Genomic DNA, 20949 nt, shown 5'->3' with positions numbered 1-20949 from the left:
GATCAAACCTGCCTCTACCAGTCAGGAGTATTGTTCCAGACCCTAACCACTCTGAGTGGAAAAACTTGTCCTCACATCACTTTTACTCCTTTTGCAATTATTTTGAATCAGTGCCCTGTAATTCTTGATGCTCGAGTGGGAATGGTTTCTCATTATTTATCCTGTCCATACTTCTCAGTATCTTAAATACTTCTGTCAAGTCTCCTCTGTCTTTGTTTCTCCAAGGAAAACTGTTCCAACCTCTTCGATCTATCCTCATAGCTATGACACTTTATCCCTGGAATAATTCTTGGGAATTGTCTCTCCAGTGCCTCCACATCCTTCCCCAAACTGAACACGGTACTCCAGATGAGGCTTAACTAGTGTCTTATACAAGTTCAACATGACCTACTTACCATTGTACTCAATGCCCTGATTAATGAAGTCAAAGGTATTATATGCTTTATTTACAGTTGTTTCAACATGCCCTGCCATTTTGATTTGATTTATTATTGTCACATGTATTAGTATACAGTGAAAAGTATTGTTTCTTGCATACTATACAGACTAAAGTACATATACACCGAGGTTCCTCTATTCCCGCACCTCTTGCAGTGTTCCCCCTTTATCTTGTACTGTCTCGTTATATTCTTCCTGCCAGAGTGAATCACCTCATAGTTCTTTGCATTAAACTTTATCTGCCACTTGCCTTCCCAATCCACCAACGTGTCTATGTCCTTTTGAAGTTCAAGGCTATCCTCATCACAGTTGACAGCGTTTCCAATCTTCGTATCATCTGCAAATTTTGAAATCATGCCCTCTTCACCACAGTCTATTTCAGTGTGTATCAGGAAGAGCAAGGGTCCCAGCAGTGATTCCTGGGGAATTCCATTATAAGCCTTCCAGCCCCCCAAAAAATTTCCATTTATCACTAAACTGTCACTCAGCTAATTTCTTATCAAAGTGTCTACTTTCCCTTTTATTCCATGAGATAAAATGTTGCTCACAAGTGTGGCACTGCGTAAGTCTGAGGTCACATACCAACCAACTCAATAACAGCTTCTGCCCTGCCGCCATCAGACTTTTGAATGGACCTACCTTATATTAAGTTGTTCTTTCCCTACACCATACTATGACTGTAAAACTACATTCTGCATCCTCTTCTTCTGTATGAATGGTATGCTTTGTATAGCGCACAAGAAACAGTAATTTTCACTGTATACTAATAAAGTTTTAAAGTTTATTAGTGTCACAAGTAGGCTTACATTAACATTGTAATGAAGTTACTGTGAAAATCCCCTAGTCGCCACACTCTGACGCCTATTCAGGTACAATGAGGGAGGATTTAGCATGGCTAATGCATCTAACCAGGACATCTTTCGGAATGTGGGAGGAAACTGGAGCACCTGGAGGAAACCGACACGGGGTGAACGTGTAGACTCTGCACAGACAATGACCCAAGCTGGGAATGGAACTTGGGTCCCTGGTGCTGTGATGCAGTGATGCTAACCATTGTGCCGCTGTGCCGCCCATGTGACAATACATGTGACAATAATAAATCAAATCAGAAGTTTCCCTACACTACAGTCAAACTGATTGGTCTATAGTTGCTGGTTTATCCTTGCACCCCTTTTTGAACAAGGATGTAATGCTCACAATTCTCCAGTTCTCTAGCAGCACCCCTGTCTAAGGAAGACTGGAAGATTATCACTAGTGCATTTGCAATATCCACTCTCACTTCCCGCAGTACCCTTGAATGCATGTCATTTTCTGGTACCTTATCACTCATACATATTGCACAAACAGAAGCATACATGCTACACACAGGAGCATTTATACATGTGAGACATACAGGAGCACTCATACACGTCACACACACAGGAGCACTTGTACATGCTGTACATACAAGCGCTCGTAGAAAGAACAAAGGACAGGACAGCACAGGAACAGCCCCTTCGGCCCATCAAGCCTGCTCTGACACATGAGGCCTTTTTAAACTAAAGACCTTTTGCCTCTATGCGGTCCACGTCCCTCTATTCCCTATCTATTCATGTATTTGTCAAGAGGCCTCTTAAATGTTACTATTCTATCTGCATCTACCACCTCCTCTGGCAGCGCGTTCCAGGCACTTACCGCCCCATGTGTTTAAAAAAAAACTTGCCTCACATCTCCTTTAAATTTTCCCCCTTTTACCTTAAACCTAGTCCCCCAGTAATTGACTTTCCTACCCTGGGAAAAAGACTCCGAGTATCCATGCCTCTCATAATTTTGTAAATATCAAGTTGCCCCTCAGCCTCCGACATTCAAGTGAAAACAAACCACGTTTGTCCAATCTCTCCTCAGAGACGCCACACACACACTTGCATGCGCCACACACATGAGAACACTTGCACGTGGCGCACACGGGAGCACGCGTACACGCAGTAAAACTCATACTACACTCACACACGAACATTTGGTAGACCACTTAGACATGCATTCATAAAAGGAGATGTATCATACATTAGAACATGGGCATACAGTTAAGCTGAAATACGCATTTTAACGCTGGCACACTCTAAGATGTTGTTTGAAGCACTCATTTGTACGCTTGTAATCGTCGGAGCACTCAGACTATCTAATCTTTGTGGGAATCTTGCAACGTTGTCTCAGATATTAGACCCATTGATATACGTAGATTGAAACATTTCCTGGAACACCCAGAACATTGCTTAAATGCTCATTCACTGAAACACTCGGATATTCATTCAGTTATCGGTTGCAAAATTCTGACATTGGCTGCAGTACTTTGTTATACACTCGGCTATTTGCTGGAACACTCAGGAAAACATTCAATTCACAGGAGCGCGCACACACATACACAGACATTCTCTGAAATGCTGAGACCTTTGTAGGATCACTTTCAAACATTCAGACCTCGCTGTCACACTTGAGGATTCACTACAACACCTATACAATGAATTGAGCATTATTCTCAGGGCTTTCCAGTTGTATGGGAAGGTGCAATAGATCATACCCAACTACAGTTGTGTCGATGTGATGTTGATTTATATTTTATGTTTCAAATTGGCGTGGATTGTTATTACTGTTGAAGTGTGACATTTGTATTTGGCATAAACATTTCCCTGACTGGCTTTATCATTTTGTAGTTTTGTTGGGAAAAAAATAGAATTGTTATAAATTAAATCTGCTTTGGAATTTACAGATTAGAAAATAACCTCGGGATTAATTTCAAAAATCATTGGTTCTACATGAGAACCATTAACATGTTTTTTCTAAGTGGCTTGCCCTTGCAAGCCTGTTAAATAGTAAATATCTTGTACGTATGTAGATCTGGTTAAATTGATTGTAAAACCTAAATGGTTCATTTTTATTCAGCCTTAATATGTTTACTACTAAAATTGAATTCAATCTTGTTCGAATTGAAAATATTGGATATTGATACGGACTCAAAATGTGTTATATTGTTTGAGTAGTATTGTAAGCTGCGAGTGAATTATTACACTAGTTTCAGTTGTGTTTATACACTGAGTGAGCCAGGACTTGGTCTTCCATCAGATATTTAAGTGTACATCTGTCTTGATGGACTTCCCTCCTCTGCCTCTCCAACCTTCCTCCTTAAGCCCCACAAACAAGCGAAAAGCATAAATGTACTTAAGATGAAATAGAACGAGATAGGATATGGGCGGCATGGTGGCACAGTGGTTAGCACTGCTGCCTCACAGCATTAGGGATCCAGGTTCAATTCCAGCCTTGGGTCACTGTATGGCGTTTGTGTGGCTCAGTGTCACAATTTGTCTGATTATGCTCCTGTGAATTGCTGTGGCACTTGCGTTAAAGTTGCAATATAAATGCAACTAGTTGCTGAAACCTAGAAACTAGGTGGAGACAGTCATCAATTTTATGACATTCGAGTCGTGACAAACAGCACTTGCAATTTTACACACTATTCCGACTTTACAACATTGGTTTCAACGTTAAGACTCCATGCCAACAGGTTCATACATACTATTGATGTTCTGCGCCACCCACACATAACTGGACAGGTCAAACCATTTTTTTTACGTTGAGAGCAAGTGTTTTCTTTTTTTGACAACTGCTGTGTTTTTAATGCATTTATACACTTGTGTTGTATTTAATAAATGCTCAGATTCACATGATTCAAGGTTAAACAGGAAACTTAACAGCGATCAGTAGCTCCATTACACCCCCATATTAACTGAAGAACTTGTGCTAAGGCATGCAGGTATCAACAGTCGCCTCAGCGACTTGAGATTGCAAGAGTTGAGAGCATTTAACACTGTAGGGTGCCCCATAAGTGATTTCAGACCTTGGTTCAGGAGCCAATCCCCCATTTGTGTCATGGTTCTTATGGAAAAACGATTCCAATGTATGAGGTTTTGACTTGCAATTGATTCCTGAAATCCACATTGTGTTGTAGGTCCGAGGACTGCCTGTAAAGTGAAACATTGCAGGGTTTTTCTGTCTGGGATTGAGGTTGGTTTGAGTGCAGACTTGCGTGGATCTGTTCTACTTCCGACATAAGAGTGCAAGAGAATCTATTAAGTTTAAAAAAAAAAGGAAAGGCAGTTTTGTGGCACTTGAGCTAGAACATCGTAATTGCCTTCTGATCTGCAAACTTGCTTTGCTAACAGACGTTAACTAACAACTTCACTTTTGCAATGAATCTCTTTAGTCTCAGCTGAAAAATTGGGAACTGGACACTGTCAATGGCCCTGGGTCAAACAATCATCATGGTCCCTCTTTCTACTCCACTCTCATCCCTTTCAAGGAGAATGCTGCTGCTATAAACATCCTTGCCAAATGTTTTTACTTGTTGATAAAGCATGATGTGCCCATCAGCCACAATGCATTGTATGTGAACTGTAAAGCCAGCATTATTGATAGGATTGATTATCCATCCCTAAATTGTGGCCTCTTTTATTCCACTATTCTCCAAGTGTCGGCTGCGTCTCAGCTGGTAGCATTCTTTCCTCCGACTTGCCAGGCTCCAGGTTCAAGCCCCACTCAAGGACTAGAGTACAAAAATCAATGCTGACACTCCAGTGCAGTAGTGAGGGAATGCTGCACTGTTGGTCCTGTCCTTTTGGATGAGACAGTAAACCGAGGCCTGACCTGCCTGACCGGATGGATGTAAAAGATCCCATGTCACTATTTTGAAGAGAAGGGGAGTTGTGCATGGCTAATATTTATTTATTCTTCAATCAACATCACTAAAACTGCTGATTATCTGGTCATTACCATATTGTGCGTAACAAACTCCCAGAAACAGCAAATTGGTTGCTATGTTTCCTATGTTACAACAGTGACTAGACTTCAAAAGTACCTAATTTTGAGACATCTGGTGGCCTTAAAATGCTATATATACATATATATGCAAGTCTTTCGATGCTTACTTTTAACAGTGCCATGGACAGGGAATTTTAGAAGTGGCATTTCTCTGCAAATCTGTATATATCTTATTTTACTTAAACATTCCTGGGCAAAAAATATTTGTTTAGATTTCTGTTGGTTTCAGTGTAGCATAAGCATTTCTACAGCCCCCAACTTAAATAAAATGCCCTTGAGCTCTTTACAAGCAGGAAAAAGGAACATATGAAATCATATTTGACCTCTCTATTTGTTCTATATAAATATTGATGGAGACTTGAGCATTTTATCCAGGCCGACATTACTGAGGGAGTGCTGCCCTGTTAGAGGCACCATCCTTTGGATTAGACATTACAAGAGGCCATGTCTCCCTTCTCAGGTGGATGTAAAAGATCTCATGGCACTATTTTGAGAAGTGTTGTGTTCCCCCACTGACAATATTTATCCCTCAGCTAACATCACTGAAACAGATTATCTAGTCACATTCACAATGCTGTTTTGTAGGACTCTGCTGTGGACAAATTTGCTGCTGTGTTCCCTATATTGTATAGTGACAACAATTCAAGAGTATAAAGTATTGCAAAACACTATGGGATGTTCTCAGGTTGTGAAAGGCATTAAACAAATATATATGTTTGCATTGGGAGGAGGAATTATATGATTAAGTTCTGATTTTATACTGTAACCATTTGAGATACAACTTCCCTAAATATGGTTTTCTCACCACTATGGATTTTCTGGGCTCCTCGACCCAAAATGTGTTTAGGAAAATTAATGTGTTGCTGCCAACATCCAATTCTTTTCCATCCCATTTCGTCATGGATCAGTGCTTGGAAAGAGACGAATCTTGAATAATTCTTGGCTGTGCTCAAAAGAAATGTGAGATTCTGCATTGCCAACATTGGCACATATCACTTCCTCACCCAGTCCTTTTTAAACTGTGCCAACAGGAATTGGACATGGTGCTACGCAGACTGCCTGGAGGACAAATAGGATGCTGGTTCCAATATTTCACTTGCAAACCTTTTTATTTTTTCGGATCATTGGCGTCTCTGGCATTTATCACCTATTCCTAGTTGCAGCAATAGTGTTGCAGTCTGTGTGGTGTTTTAACTCATAATGCACCTTTCGGGGGCAGTTAAAAGTCAACCACTTTGATGTTGTACTGGAGTTACAGACTGGGTAATGATAGCAAGTTGCCATCCCAAAATAACTTGAGAGAACCAACTGAGTTTTAATGACAATCCAATAGTTTAGTTGCCACTTTTACTGAAACTTTATTTCCAAATAACCTCAAGGACTTAAGTGCACAAATCTAGGTTGATACCCAATTGGCCGAATGACTGCCTCCTATGTGTTACCATCCAATTAGGGACCAGTGACCTTTGTTGTAAAGTAGACAAAATCTGATTTCCCAAGTACTTACTAAGAGAATAAAGAATCCATGGTTAAAGGTAAACTGTTAATGAACACACAAATGATTGCACGCTAAATGGTAGACGGCAGGACAGATTCTGAGAGAGATCTGGAATAATGTGCCTTCTGGTGAGGATTGTCTGACTAGAACTCGGGTGGACTAAAACTGCTGTTGGCTAAGGATCAGACAAGGTCTTTAAAGAAGAGGGGCTGAAATTCCTTGTGAGGAAAAGTTTCATAGAATTTTTGTGACTCTTAGGGATCACTTACTTCTGGGTGGGTTCCTAAGTTTTTGTGCCTTTTTTTCAGTTAAAAAGAAATTCCTTAATCCATCTTTCATGTATGCGCAGTCTCTCCCATCTTCCTGTCTTTGCACTTGCATCAATGTTGGCCTTTACCTCCATGATAATGTGCAATAGAAGTATCAACAACCGAAGACATTCCTGTCATTGGTTTTCATTCTAAATCTACTCCAGGTTATTGAGAGAGGCAAGAGAGGAGATTGCTGGGGCCCTGATAAAGATCTTTGAATCCTCGCTAGCTGCTGGAGAGGTCCCAGAGGACAGGCAAGTAGCTAATGTTCAAGAAAGGAAAAAGGGATAATCCAGGAAATTATAGAGCGGTGAGTCTCACATCGGTGGTTGGGAAACTTGGAGAGGATTTTTAGGGATAGGATTTCTGTGCATTTGGAAAAACATGACCTAATTGGGGAGAGTCAGCATGGCTTCATGTGGGGCAGGTCATGTCTTACTAACTTGATTGATTTTCGAGGAGCTGACGAAGGAGATCAATAAGGGTAGAGCAGTGGAAGTTGTCTACATGGATTTTGGTAAGGCTTTCGACAAGGTCCTTCATGATAGGCTCATCCAGAAGATTAAGATGCACGGGATCCAAGGTGACTTGGTTGCTTGGATTCAGAATTGGCTTGCCCATAGAGGTCAGAGAATAATTGAGGAAGGGTGTTTTTTCTGGCTGGAGGTCCGTGATTAGCGGTGTTCCTGGGACCTCTGCTGTTTGTGATATATATAAATGACTTGGATGAAAACATAGATGGGTGGGTTACGAAGTTTGCAGATGACACAAAGATAGGTGGAATTGTGGATAGTGTAGATCAGTTGCAGGTATGGGTGGAAAAATGGCAAATGGAATTTAATCCTGGTAAGAGTGAGGTGTTGCACTTTGGGAGATCAAATGTTAAGGGTAAATATACAATTAACGGCAGGACCCTGATTGATGTACAGAGGAATCTTGGGGCTCAAGTTCATAGCTCCCTGAAAGTGGCCACACAAGTAGATAGAGTGGTAAAGAAAGCGTATGGCATGCATGCCTTTGTTTGTCAGGATGTCATGTTGCAGCTTTATAAAACTTTGGTTCGGCCGCACTTGTATTGCATTTTCTGGTTGCCACATTACAGGAAGGATATGGAGGCTTTGGAGAGGGTGCAAAAGAGGTTGCCAGGATTAGCGGGTATGAGCTAAAAGGAGAGGCTGGACAAACTAAGGTTGTTTTCTCTGGAGCAGCGGAGGCTGAGGGGAGACCTGATAGAAGTCTATAAAATTATGTGAGGCATAGATAGGGTTGACAGTCAGAATATTTTTCCCAGAGTTGAAATGTCTAATACTGGGGGCCATGCACTTAAGGTGAGAGGGGGAAAAGTTCAAAGGAGATATGAGGGGCAAGTTTTTTTATACAGAGAGCAGTTGATATCTGCAACGTGCTGCCGGGTTGGTCATGTAGGCAGATATGGTAGAGGCTTTTAGATGAATATGCAAGAAATAGAGGGATATGGACCAAGGGCAGGTAGAAGGGATTAATTTAATTTGGTGTCATGTTTGGCGCAATATTGTGGGTCAAAGGGCCTGTTCCTGTGCTGTGCTGTTCTATGTGTGCAATCTCACTTGGATGCACTCTCATGCCTCCTGAAATGTTTGTCTCTGAGATATCTCTGTCCATGTCACAATGATGTGACATGCGCATGAGTGATGTTAATCTGTAATTACACCAATTGACCAACGTATATTGAACTGTTGAAAAAAAGACATCTTAAAGACAAGTAAAGGCACTGACTAAAGATGGCTGTCACAAGTCAGCTGTCATTTGGTAGTGCCAGATGACCAGCTTTTGGAAAGTTCCACTGTGAATTGCAATTCAGACATGTCACAACATCCATCTCTGGAATCTAATGCTTGAGGAATTCAAGAACCACTTCAAATTAATTTAATGGCTTGGACATTGCATAGTTTACTTGCTCATTCCTTGGCCATGAAGCAAAAGCAATCTGATGCCAGATAAACCCCCTTATGAAATTGTTATGGGGAGAGAGGGGTCCTGTGACTGAAGTAACCATTTTGAAATCTTTTTAATACAAGATGCTAAAGAGGGAAGCAATGAGTAGCCTGGAAAAATGTCAGTGAAACAGTAAGGGGCTTCCTTCTCTCCTCTCCCAAATTAAGACTCCATCTCTTACCATTTAAAAATCCAGCACAGGGATAGTGAATGTTCCATCGAAAAGAACCTCGAGTGTGAGTTTGATTGAAAGTTTGAGAAATGCAGGTTTACCTTTTTAAAATTTTTGCTATCATTGCCTGATTGTATTTTTAACTCAAAAACCAACCCCTTTTTGTTTTAAAAGTCAAGAAAGCCTGCCAGACTTGTTTCTCTGCACTCAGTATGTAAATTATTAAACACAAACATTGAGTAAAATTCCTTCATCCTATTGAAGATAATTCAAAATGGTTACTTCAGTCTTATGACCTCTCTATCTCCCCATAATGATTTCAGATGGGGTTTATCTGATGTCAGGTCCGACGGTTGCTTTTGCTTCATAGCCAAGGAATGACTGGGTTCATCCCATCCAAATTCACAACAAACCCTGTCCTGGTCAGACTTGGGGTGATAAGATAGGGGAGTTATATTTGTACCCCTCTTCCCATGGCCGTACACTGGGCACAGACCCCAGCAATGCTGGTGCAGGAGAGAATCAGCACACAGGAGACTTGAGCATTCTGGAAGCTGTAGCCCTCAGTCCTGAAAGCACACAAAGTGAACCCAGAAATACAGATTGCCTCACATATGTCATAACAATTCTTAAGATCCAGTGCAGTACTTGAGGGGGTGCTGCTCTGGCGGTGCCATCTTTCGGATGAGATGTTAAACCAAGGCTCCCATCTTCCCTTTCACATGGACATAAGAGATCCCATGGCACTGTTTCAAAAAGGTATCCTGGTCAATATTTATCCCTCTAACACATCACAAAACAATTCATTATCAGTTTAATATAAAAGCAAAATACCGTGGATGCTGGAATCTGAAACAATCTGAAACAAAAACAGAGAATGCTGGAAAGTCTTAGCAGTCTGACAGCATCTGTGGAGAGAGAAATAGAGCCAACATTTCGAGTCAGGATGACCCTTAGCTCTGATGAAGGGTCATCCAGACTTGTAACATTTAACTGTGTTTTCTCTCCGCACATGCTGTCAGACCTGCTGAGATTTTCCAGCATTTTCTTGTTTTTGTTTCATTATCAGTTTACTGTTTGCATGAACTTGCTGTGTGAAAATTGGCAGCCATGTTTCCTTATTATTACAACAATAACTGCCCTTCAAAAGTACAACACTGGCTGTCAAGCACTTTGGGACATCCAGCTGTTCGGAAAGATACCATATAACTGCATGTCTGTCTTATTCTTTCAAATTCAAATTCTCATGGTGTGACTTTGAGTTCACATTCTCTGAAATGTTAGCCCAGGCCTCTGGATTAACAGTTTGGTAATACTCACAATACCATAATACCCCTTATACCACAGGGTGAGTGTACCAACAGGATAAAGAATGCCTGTTGTGGCAGTAAATATTTCAAATAGGTGGCTGAAATTGGATTAACACTATTGCACTTGAAAATCAAAAGTAATTGTTGGAGATTAATACTTGAGTAATACATTCGGTAATTCCTCGGGTGGATGGAGCTATTACAAGGGGGCATAACTACAGGGTTCATGGTGGGAGATATAGGAAGGATATCAGAGGTAGGTTCTTTACGCAGAGAGTGGTTGGGGTGTGGAATGGACTGCCTGCAGTGATAGTGGAGTCAGACACTTTAGGAACATTTAAGCGGTTATTGGATAGGCACATGGAGCACACCAGGATGATAGGGAGTGGGATAGCTTGATCTTGGTTTCAGATAAAGCTCGGCACAACATCGTGGGCCGAAGGGCCTGTTCTGTGCTGTACTGTTCTATGTTCTATGTTCTACATCTCAGTTGTAAAAGAATTAAACAGAAAACTTGCATTTATATTTCACCATTTACAACTTAAGGATGCCCTGAAGGGCTTTACAATGATGAATGTTTGAAGTGTAATCTCTGCTATGTTTCTGACATCACAACAATCAACTTGTGCACAGTTATCTCCTGGTAATTTTTAAAAACATCTAATCCGAAAGATAGCCCCTCTGATGCACAACCCTTCCACTGTACTGCACTGTGAACATCAGCCTGGATTGTATATCCAAGTCTTTGGAATGTGACTCAAAGGCATCGAGGCTGTTTTGGCCTACCTGTTTTATGAACACTGAAGGGGAGGTGACAGCCTAATGGTATTATCACTAGACTATTAATTCAGAAACTCAGCTAATGTTCTGGGGACCCGTGTTCGAATCCCACCACGGCAAATGGTGAAATTTGAATTCAATAAAAAATATCTGGAATTAAGAATCTACTGATGACCATGAAACCATTGTCGATCGTCGGAAAAACCCATCAGATTCACTAATGTCCTTTTAGGGAAGGAAACCTGCCATGCTTACCTGGTCTGGCCTATATGTGACTCCAGAGCCACAGCAATGTGGTTGACTCTCAACTGCCCTTGGGCAACTAGGGATGGGAAATAAATGCTGCCAGCCAACGACGCCCATGTCCCACGCATGAATAAAAAAAACAATTATATGAAATCAGAAAACCAGACAGGCACTCTGCTTCTGTTTTTGGAAAATCGCAAAATGCTTAGTAATGATTAAAAAGGGCCTATTGACCAGAACACCGGGGAAACTCCCCGGCATAATATTGTGGGATCCTTTACATCCACCTGAATGGGCAGGTGCAGTATTGTTTAATGTCCCATCTGAAAGGCTCCACTTCCAACACTAGCACTCCTTTGGTACTAGCCGTAGGAGCATTACCCTAGATTATGGGCTGAAGTTGCTGAACCCACATCCTTCTGACTCACACGAGTGTTCCCACTGAGCTATGGCTTTCTCAGTTTTGTGGAATGTAAAATTGTCACCACACCTCAATAAGTTGCACCTTAAGCTTTCATGTAAGGCTAGAAAAATTATAGGCGAGCTCGGATAACCTGTTAAACTCGTCTTTCTGTTTTACTGAAGTATCCGATTCACCAAGTGCAAACTAATCAAAACTCAGTTTTATTTTCTTAAATTTGTAGGAACAATTTGGATGCTAGAAACGGCTAATTAAATTGGTCACTTTGCTTCAACTTTTTGTTGAGTACATTGGTTTCAAATCCTTTACTAAATCTTTTACTATTAAAATAGTATGGGTCTCATGACTGCCCATGCTGTATGACCATGTCACAGTAATCACCACTTTCACAATCAGTTGTCAACATTTATAATGGGAACACCCTATGTAAACACTTAGAATGGAAAAATACATTAAGCTGGTGTTGACACTTTAAGAAGTCTAACAACACCAGGTTAAAGTCCAACAGGTTTATTTGGTAGCAAACGACACCGCAAACTGCCGGCTCCAAGTGGAGAGGATCTCCAAGAAGATAGCGCATATTGACACAGACATCAAGTTTCTACAAAGATGCAAGAAAGCAGACAAACTACCAAATACATCTCCACATGTTGACACTTTAATACAAGGTGGATCCCTTATCTGTCTGACCAGCTGTAGTCCGATTTCCTACCACTGCGGCCCCTTAGTTCAAAGAGTCCACATCTGCCTGCCATTTACTCCCACTTCTTATTTTATTCCTTTAACTGTCTAAAAATGGATTCTCATCAATTTTTGTCCTTTTTGCCCTCATTCTGCCTCATGCTCCCATGTCTTTCTCAGATTTACTTCACTACTTTCACAAAGAAATCAGAGTAGAGTTCATCCCGATTGCTTTCTCATTAGTGAACAACATTTTAAATTTTGAGTGTGCCAACATTACAGTTACAGTGAATTTAGATGTATTTTCTTTTTTAAAAAAGTGAAATTATGTTGGAAGTCTTCTCCCCGATTTTTCCCTTCCCTCCAAAGCGTTCAGACGAGGGTATTTAAATTACTTATTTGATATGATCTCATTAAGCCAGTTAAATCAGAAGGTTGTGTTTCATTTACATAGTGAGGTTGGCCGTGAATGTCAACCTATACAATGGGTTATAGTGCTTCAGAATCTAGGAACTGTACTGTTTGTACTGTGCAGTATCAACTGATATAACATCTGTTTTTAGTTACATGATAATGGCTTAGCTGGTAGCATTCTTGCCTCTTAAATGACACACGTGTACCGTAAACATAGAGTACAGATTGAACACAGAGGGCTATACTGTGTGCTTCACATGATGCACAGGGCTGAGATTATAAACTGCTGAAATTGTCTTAGGTGGAGGAGTCTATAAAATGGCGATAGATCGCCTGGAGAAAAGTGATTAGGAGCAAGTGACACCTGTTCCTTTAGTATGATGTATTTTGAAATGAATTCGCCACTGGTCAGTCCAGGGTGAACACTGTTGACCTCTTTATCAAACCTTGGCTACCTCCTTTAAGTCCAGCCCCAGTTTGGTGTCATCTTCTAATTGAGCCACTTTGTGTTGAGACTGGATTCCAGGCATTTTATATACATTGCTAAGAACATGGACCCTGCATCGACCCCTATAATACAACTCTCATAGTTCTTTCCTATTGCCTGTTATCAGATTTACATTGCTGCTTCACAGCACCAGGGACCCAGGTTCAATTCCGGCCTTGGGTGACTGTGTGGAGTTTGCATGTTTTCCCTGTGTCTGCATGGGTTTCCTCCCACACTCCATGGATGTGCAAGTTATGTTGATTGGCCATGGTAAATTGCCCCTTAGTGTGAGAGGGAGTAGCATGATACATACGTGGGGTTGCAAGGATAGGGCCTGGGTGGGATTGTTGTTGGTGCAGGATCCTTCTGCACTGTAGGGATTCTATGATCAAGTTCCCCTATAACTATTCCTTCAGCTTCAGCATTACTTGAATATTTTTGTGTAGATATTCCCCAAATATGCTAAGAACAGGCGAGCACCTTTACTGCCCTATAGCTACTGAAACATAAGCGATGATGTTTTTAGACATGAGGATATTACTACTGGTGAGCTAGACCAAAGTAGGGACCTTAGATAGTCACGAATCAATCCGATAGGAAATTCAGGAGAAACCTCTTTACCCAACCAGTGGTGAGAAAATGGAACTGACTGCCATTGGGAACAGGTGAAGCAGATAGTGCAATGCATTTAAGAGAAAGCTAGATTTGATTGAATTTATTACTGTCACATGTATTAACATACAGTGAAAAGTATTGTTTCTTGCGCGCTATACAGACAAAGCATACCGTTCATAGAGAAGGAAAGGAGAGAGTGCAGAATGTAGTGTACAGTCATAGCTAGGGTGTAGAGAAAGATCAACTTAATGCAAGGTAAGTCCATTTAAAAGTCTGACAGCAGCAGGGAAGAAGCTGTTCTTGAGTTGGTTGGTATGTGACCTCAGACTTTTGTATCTTTTTCCCGACGGAAGAAGGTGGAAGAGAGAATGTCCGGGTCCTTAATTATGCTGGCTGTTTTGCCGAGGCACCGAGAAGTGTAGACCGAGTCAATGGATGGGAGGCTGGTTTGTGTGATGGATTGGGCTACATTCACGACCTTTTATTGTTCCTTGCGGTCTTGGGCAGAGCAGGAGCCATATCAAGCTGTGATACAACCAGAAAAAATGCTTTCTATGGTGCATCTTTAAAAATTGGTGAGAGTCGTAGCTGACATGCCAAATTTCCTTAGCCTTCTGAGAAATTAGAGGCACTGTGGGCTTTCTTAACTATAGTGTTGGCATGGGGGGACCAGGATAGGTTGTTGGTGATCTGGGCACCTAAAAGCTTGAAGCTCTCGACCCTTTCTACTTCGTCCCCATTGATGTAGACAGGGGTATGTTCTCCTTTAAGCTTCCTGAAGTCGATGACAATCTCCTTCGTTTTGTTGACATTGAGGGAGAGATTATTGTTGCCAGTTCACCAGATTCTCTATCTCATTCCTGTACTCTGTCTCGTCATTGTTTGAGATCTGACCCATTACGGTGGTGTCGTCAGCAAACTTGAAAATTAAATTGGAGGGGAATTTGGCCACACAGTAATAGGTGTATAAGGAGTATAAACCCATGAGGGCCAAAGCAACATAAAGTTACGATGACAACAAAGTAGGGTAGGAAGAGGTTCATGTGGGGCATTAACTCCAGTATGGAGTTGGAATGAATGGCCTGTTTCTGTGCTGTACATTCAATATAATTTTGTGTAAATGACATGTGAATTGTTGATGGTAACAGTAAGACTCCGGGGATATATACTGGATGCTGTAATTTTGCACCTGCAATCATATGCATTCTCCTATCTTTTGGAAGTTGGACTGTAAAGAACTCAGTGGGGACAAGGCTGATCCTGAGCCAGTACACTGTTTTAGCTCAAAAGAAATACATGAATGCCCAGGTTACATTTTCCACAGTGAGATTTATCCAAACTCATTTTGAAGTCTCTGAACTGACCTTGGAAATATGAGACCTGCACATCTCATGCTGACTGTTCCAGACTCGAAACTGCCCAAGAGAGAAATACAGGGACGAAATGCTACTTCTGATCCCTTCCTCAGCATTGGGTGTCAAGGATTGACTCAGCAAGCTGCCACCTTGGCGTGGTGAATTTGGAGATGACATTGTTTAACAGACTATCATGCTGGATTATTAAAGGAAGACTATTCTAACACTAAATGTGCGAACAGCTCTGGAAAGGGTTTAATGAAAAGAGACATATGCACAGAAAAGGCATGGGAGAAACACGCACACAGACACACTCGCAGAAAAGGCATGGGCAGACACACATGCACATACATGGGTGAAGGCATGCATGTAGACAAACATACTCAGAAAAGGTATGAGGAAGACATACACACATACAGAAAAAAAACATGGGAATAGCACAAATGCATACACACCTTGGCTCTCTCTAAAGATGAGCAATAAATGCTGGCAGTTAGTGTCCCATGAAAGAATAAAAAACTCTCTGGAGTTTAGAAAAATGAGAGTGACCTCACTGAAACATACAAAAATCTGAAGGTTAGTTCTCCTGGTTGTGGCATGTAGAATACAGGGGCACAGTCATAGTGATTTCTTCACTGGGACGGCTTTAGAATTCCCTACCCCAATAGACTGTGGATGCTCCATCGTTGAGTATATTCAAATCTGAGATAGATATTTGGTTTCTCGGAATCTAGAGATATGGGGAGCAGGTGGGAAAGTGTTTGTTTTTTATTCATTCGTGGGACATGGGCGCCACTGGCTGGCCAACATTTATTGTCCATCCTTGCAGGTTGAGAGTTAACCACATTGCTGTGGCTTTGGAGTCACATGTAGGCCAGACCAGATAAGGCACGGTAGCACAGTGGTTAGCACTGCTGCTTCACAGCTCCAGGGACCTGGGTTCGATTCCCGGCTTCGGTCACTGTCTGTGTGGAGTTTGCACATTCTCCTCGTGTCTGCGTGGGTTTCCTCCGGGTGCTCCGGTTTCCTCCCAAAGTCCAAAGATGTGCTGGTTAGGTTGATTGGCCATGCTAAAATTGCCCCTTAATGTCCTGGGATGCATAGATTAGATGGATTAGTGGGTAAATATGTAGGGATATGGGGGTAGGGCCTGGGTGGGATTGTGGTCGGTGCAGACTCGATGGGCCGAATGGCCTCTTTCTGTACTGTAGGGTTTCTATGATTTCTATGATTCTATGAGGACGGCAGATTTTCCTTCCCTAAAGGGCATTAGTGAACCAGATGGGTTTTTTTGACAATTGACAATGGTTTCATGGTCATCATTAGATTCTTAATTCCAGATATTTTTATTGAATTCAAATTCCACCATCTGCTGTGGCGGGATTCGAACCCGGGTCCCAGAACATTAGCTGAGTTTCTGGATTAATAGTCTAGTGATAATACCACTAGGCCATAGCCTCCCTCTTGCTATAATTGTACTGAATGGTGTATAAAGTTTGAGGGGCTATATGGCCTACTGCTCCTATTTCTTATATTCTTATGTACTCTTGGAAATAGTACATAGTGCTCCCTGCTCAACAGTTTTAATGTATAATATTTTCAAATCAGGATTTTTTTTAGATGTTTATTATAATGTAATTAGATTAATACTGCTCCTTTTAACTTATTCTTTATGATTCTGTTTATAGGATGAGTGGAATTCTATAGATGCAAGCAAGAGAAAGAATGGTCAGAGCAGTAAAGCAGAAGGAAAAGCACAGAATGTGGAGACATTACCACCGGGTAGGTAAAAGTAACTGATATTCTACAGCATTAGAATGCTGCCTGGGATGAAATACATGTACTTATTATCTGTGTTGATTTAAAACAAATCAAGAGTGAGAGTTTTGGGACAAACACAAGCACTGCTCTCAAATGTTAGTAGTTTAATTATCCTGGGTTAATCACATTCTTCGCAGTCATATTTACCACTGTTGTTAATTGTCCATGCAGCATTGACAGATGGCTGCTTAAGGCTGTGGATCCTGACAACAGTCTAGTTATAATGCTGAAAACCCCAGGCAGGACAAACTAGCCTGAGAGTTTGGCACCCCATCCACAGTTAAACATTCATTCTCTCCACCACTGACTTGCAGTGGCAGCAGTGTGTACCATCTAGAAGATATACTACAACAACTCGTCAAGCCTGCTTTGACAAATCTGCGCCTTCCAAATCTACAACCTCTACAATCTAGAAGGACAAGGGTAGCAGACACATGGGAACACCACCACATTCAAGTTCTCCTCCACACTGTACACCGTCCTGGCTAGGAACTGTATTGTTGCTGTTCCTTCACTGTCGCTGAGTCAAAAGTCTGGAACACCCATCTGAACAGCACAGTGGGACTACCTACACCACGTGGACTGCAGCAATTCGAGTGGCGACTCACTAGCACTTTTTCGAGTACAACCTGAGATTCACACAATGCTAGCATCCCTTAAATTAATTTTTTTTAAAAAGGGAAATGCAGCCATGGACTGCACTTTGTTTCAATACTGCTGCAGAGGTGTTTTAAAGTCCTTTAACAATGCGGTTGACCTTCAAATGCCCTCCAAGGGCTACTAGGGATGGGCAATAAATGCTGGCCTGCCAGTGATGCCCATGTCCACAAATGAATAAATAAACCAAGGAACCGAACGTTTGCCTGGGTGTGATGGGTCACTGATTTGCTGCAACCCTGTCTGATGGACAGAAGATATCAACAACGTGTCTGTCTGTGGTCAGCTTTGGGTCTGGCAGCCAATAATTGAATAACATAGCTGCTTTTCAAATAGTAATCTGTTCTGCTAGCTAAGGTTTGAGTCTATATTTTAACAATTTTAATAAGATAGTGGGTGGAGTCTTTTATACATTGAGGATGGACAAATGTGATGCCATTTATCTATTTTACATAATTACTCTGTGTAGCAATTAATAGTTATCTTTTCATATTACACCAATTCACAATATCTTTGCTGCATCAGCCAATGCATTTACCAGACAATACCTTTTCGTGATTGCAAAGTTCTTTCTTACCCTCATGTTCTCATTTCTCCACATGCTTTGTCCTTTCTGGATGATTTGTTCCCTGGCATCTAAACCTCCCAGTCATTGGCCTCTGTTTCTCTAATTATATTGCTGTTAAACCTTTTATCACATGTGTTTCCAACACTGTACACTTTTTTTCATGTTCTCTTACCAGTAATATTAATAGTTTTTCCTTCTGTTTTATTGTTTCTCTTTTTGTTCCTCATTTTTTTTTTATTCATGAAACTTACTTTATATAAATCATAAAAATTACATGAAACATTTCGTGAAAGTCCCAATTCCTTTCGGAGAGTTTTATCCTTGCCACACGGGATTTGCTCTTTTGCCAAATATTTCATTCCCCACCCCCACTTTGCAATGTAAAATGAGAATTGTCTGATGCGAATACCTCTGCCTTATTCAGGAAATCCACATGTCAGCCTATTTCACAAACATTAAGGTTGAAATATGGAAAGGCTATCGGCTGTTAGACAAGTGGCTAAAATAAATGGTTGTGCAGACAGCAGATCCGAAAATAAAGACAAGTATTTATCTCCTATCAGTGGAAAAACTGCAGGAAACCTGTTGTGGAACAGAAGCCTGAACTTGTATTCAGAATGGCTCAGTGATTATTGAGCTGAACATTGTTCATTGGTCAGTGCCTGGCCCAGTTCAACTTGGCTGGTCAATCTCCCAACATTGCAGCTGACAATCACAGAACAGGAATCCTACTTAACTAATGGAGTTCTTTTCATTTAGGGTGGTAAGTTGCACTTGTCATGGGAAAGCTTGTGTGGAGTGGTTACTCCCAAGTTGTCTGAGACAAAATTTGCAACCAAGGTCCCATTTTTTAGCCTTCCTAAGTGGAATTATTAACTGATCTAATAAATCAATTGTTTTATGATAATGTGGTGTTTGAAATAAAACACATGAAATATGTTTTAAGATTCTAGAGTTAGATCAGGCTTGCTCCACTGTGATGAAACAAAGACTATTCACAGAAAACAAGATAAATCTGCGAATGGGTAAAACAACAGAAGTTTAATGGCGGTTGTTCAAAAAGAAAATAATGCAACACAGAACCAGTTTCTAATCTTCAGAGTAAGAGCTCTACTTGCCAACAAAACATCATGAATGATTAGAAAGGTGAAAGGCAACATAAAACAAAATGAATAACATACAAAAATGCAAACAAAATGTACAGATCCTCGCAAATGAGAAAGATGTTTGACCATAGTTTGCCTATTTGTTTACTTGGAACATTAGAGTATAACTTGTGTTATCCGTACAAATTTGTACATATCTGTAAAGGTATAACTGGGGTGAAGGAGTATTATATCTTTTCTTGTTTGGTAAATATTTTCTTCTTTTGTTAATAGTTCTTTGGCAGTCCTGTGACTCTGCCTTCCATGTAACTAAACAAAATAAAAGTTAGGATCTATCAAGCCAGGTTCAATCCTGGAACCTGACATGTCCAGTAGTGACATCAGCTGTGATCATAATATTGTCATGTTATTTCATGAAGTTCCACATCAGTGATAGATTTGTTAGCCCATGAAATTGAAGGCAAATTATTGACCTGGTTAGGAAATTTGCAGAGCAGTGGAGACAGTGTAGAGATAATGGGCAGGTGCTTTAATTTTTAGAATGAGACTGGTGACATCCTCGTCACTATAAGACGTTATATAGGGGAGGCAGTGGTGTAGTGGTATTGTCGCTGGAATAGCAATCCAGAGACTCGGGGTAATGCTCTGAGGACCTGGCTTCAAATCCCAGATGATGGAATTTGAATTCAATAAAAATCTGGAATTAAGAGTCTACTGATGACCATTAAACCATTGTCGACTGTCTTAAAAACATCTGGTTCACTAATATCCTTTAGGGAAGGAAATCTGTCAACATTACCTGGTCTGGCTGACATGTGACTCCAAATCCACATCAATGTGGTTGACTCTTTAATGCCTCTGGGGATGGGCAATACATGGTGGCTGTGTCAGCGACTAGGAATAAAAAGAAATAAAGCTCTGTGTTGGTGACTGAAGCATGACCTACCCTTTACTTATTGGCAGTTATGAAAACATGAAAAGCAATGACTGCAGTTCCACACTGTCTGGGCTAACCAACAATTCACCAACAGCGATCGGTGACTTCAGTGATTGGTGATTTCATTATTTTTGTTGGGTATGTTGTTGGAAAGTACATTGGATAAACTAATTACAAGGACTATTTGCTATTTGAGTAGAGCATAAGCTGACAAATACCAACATCTTTAGCCAAATGCATGCAAAACAACATGATGCAACTCAGGCTGGCACCTTTTAGACCGCAGGAATGTCATGGGATGCCAAGA

General features: G+C 41.0%; 1 protein-coding gene across 1 annotated transcript in view; it reads left to right on the top strand.

Moving 5' to 3' along the window:
• Positions 1 to 20949, top strand: part of galnt2 (UDP-N-acetyl-alpha-D-galactosamine:polypeptide N-acetylgalactosaminyltransferase 2) — a 113824-nt gene that overhangs the window by 2036 nt on the left and 90839 nt on the right. The window contains exon 2 of the mRNA XM_078213359.1: positions 17242 to 17335. Coding sequence (XP_078069485.1) covers positions 17242 to 17335 — 94 coding nt within the window. The remainder of the gene's footprint in view (positions 1 to 17241; positions 17336 to 20949) is intronic.

Source organism: Mustelus asterias, chromosome 5 (genome assembly GCF_964213995.1).
Source record: "Mustelus asterias chromosome 5, sMusAst1.hap1.1, whole genome shotgun sequence".
Taxonomy (NCBI): domain Eukaryota; kingdom Metazoa; phylum Chordata; class Chondrichthyes; order Carcharhiniformes; family Triakidae; genus Mustelus; species Mustelus asterias.
The sequence above is the reverse complement of the archived record's forward strand: the minus strand, read 5'-3'. Positions and strand labels throughout refer to the sequence as shown.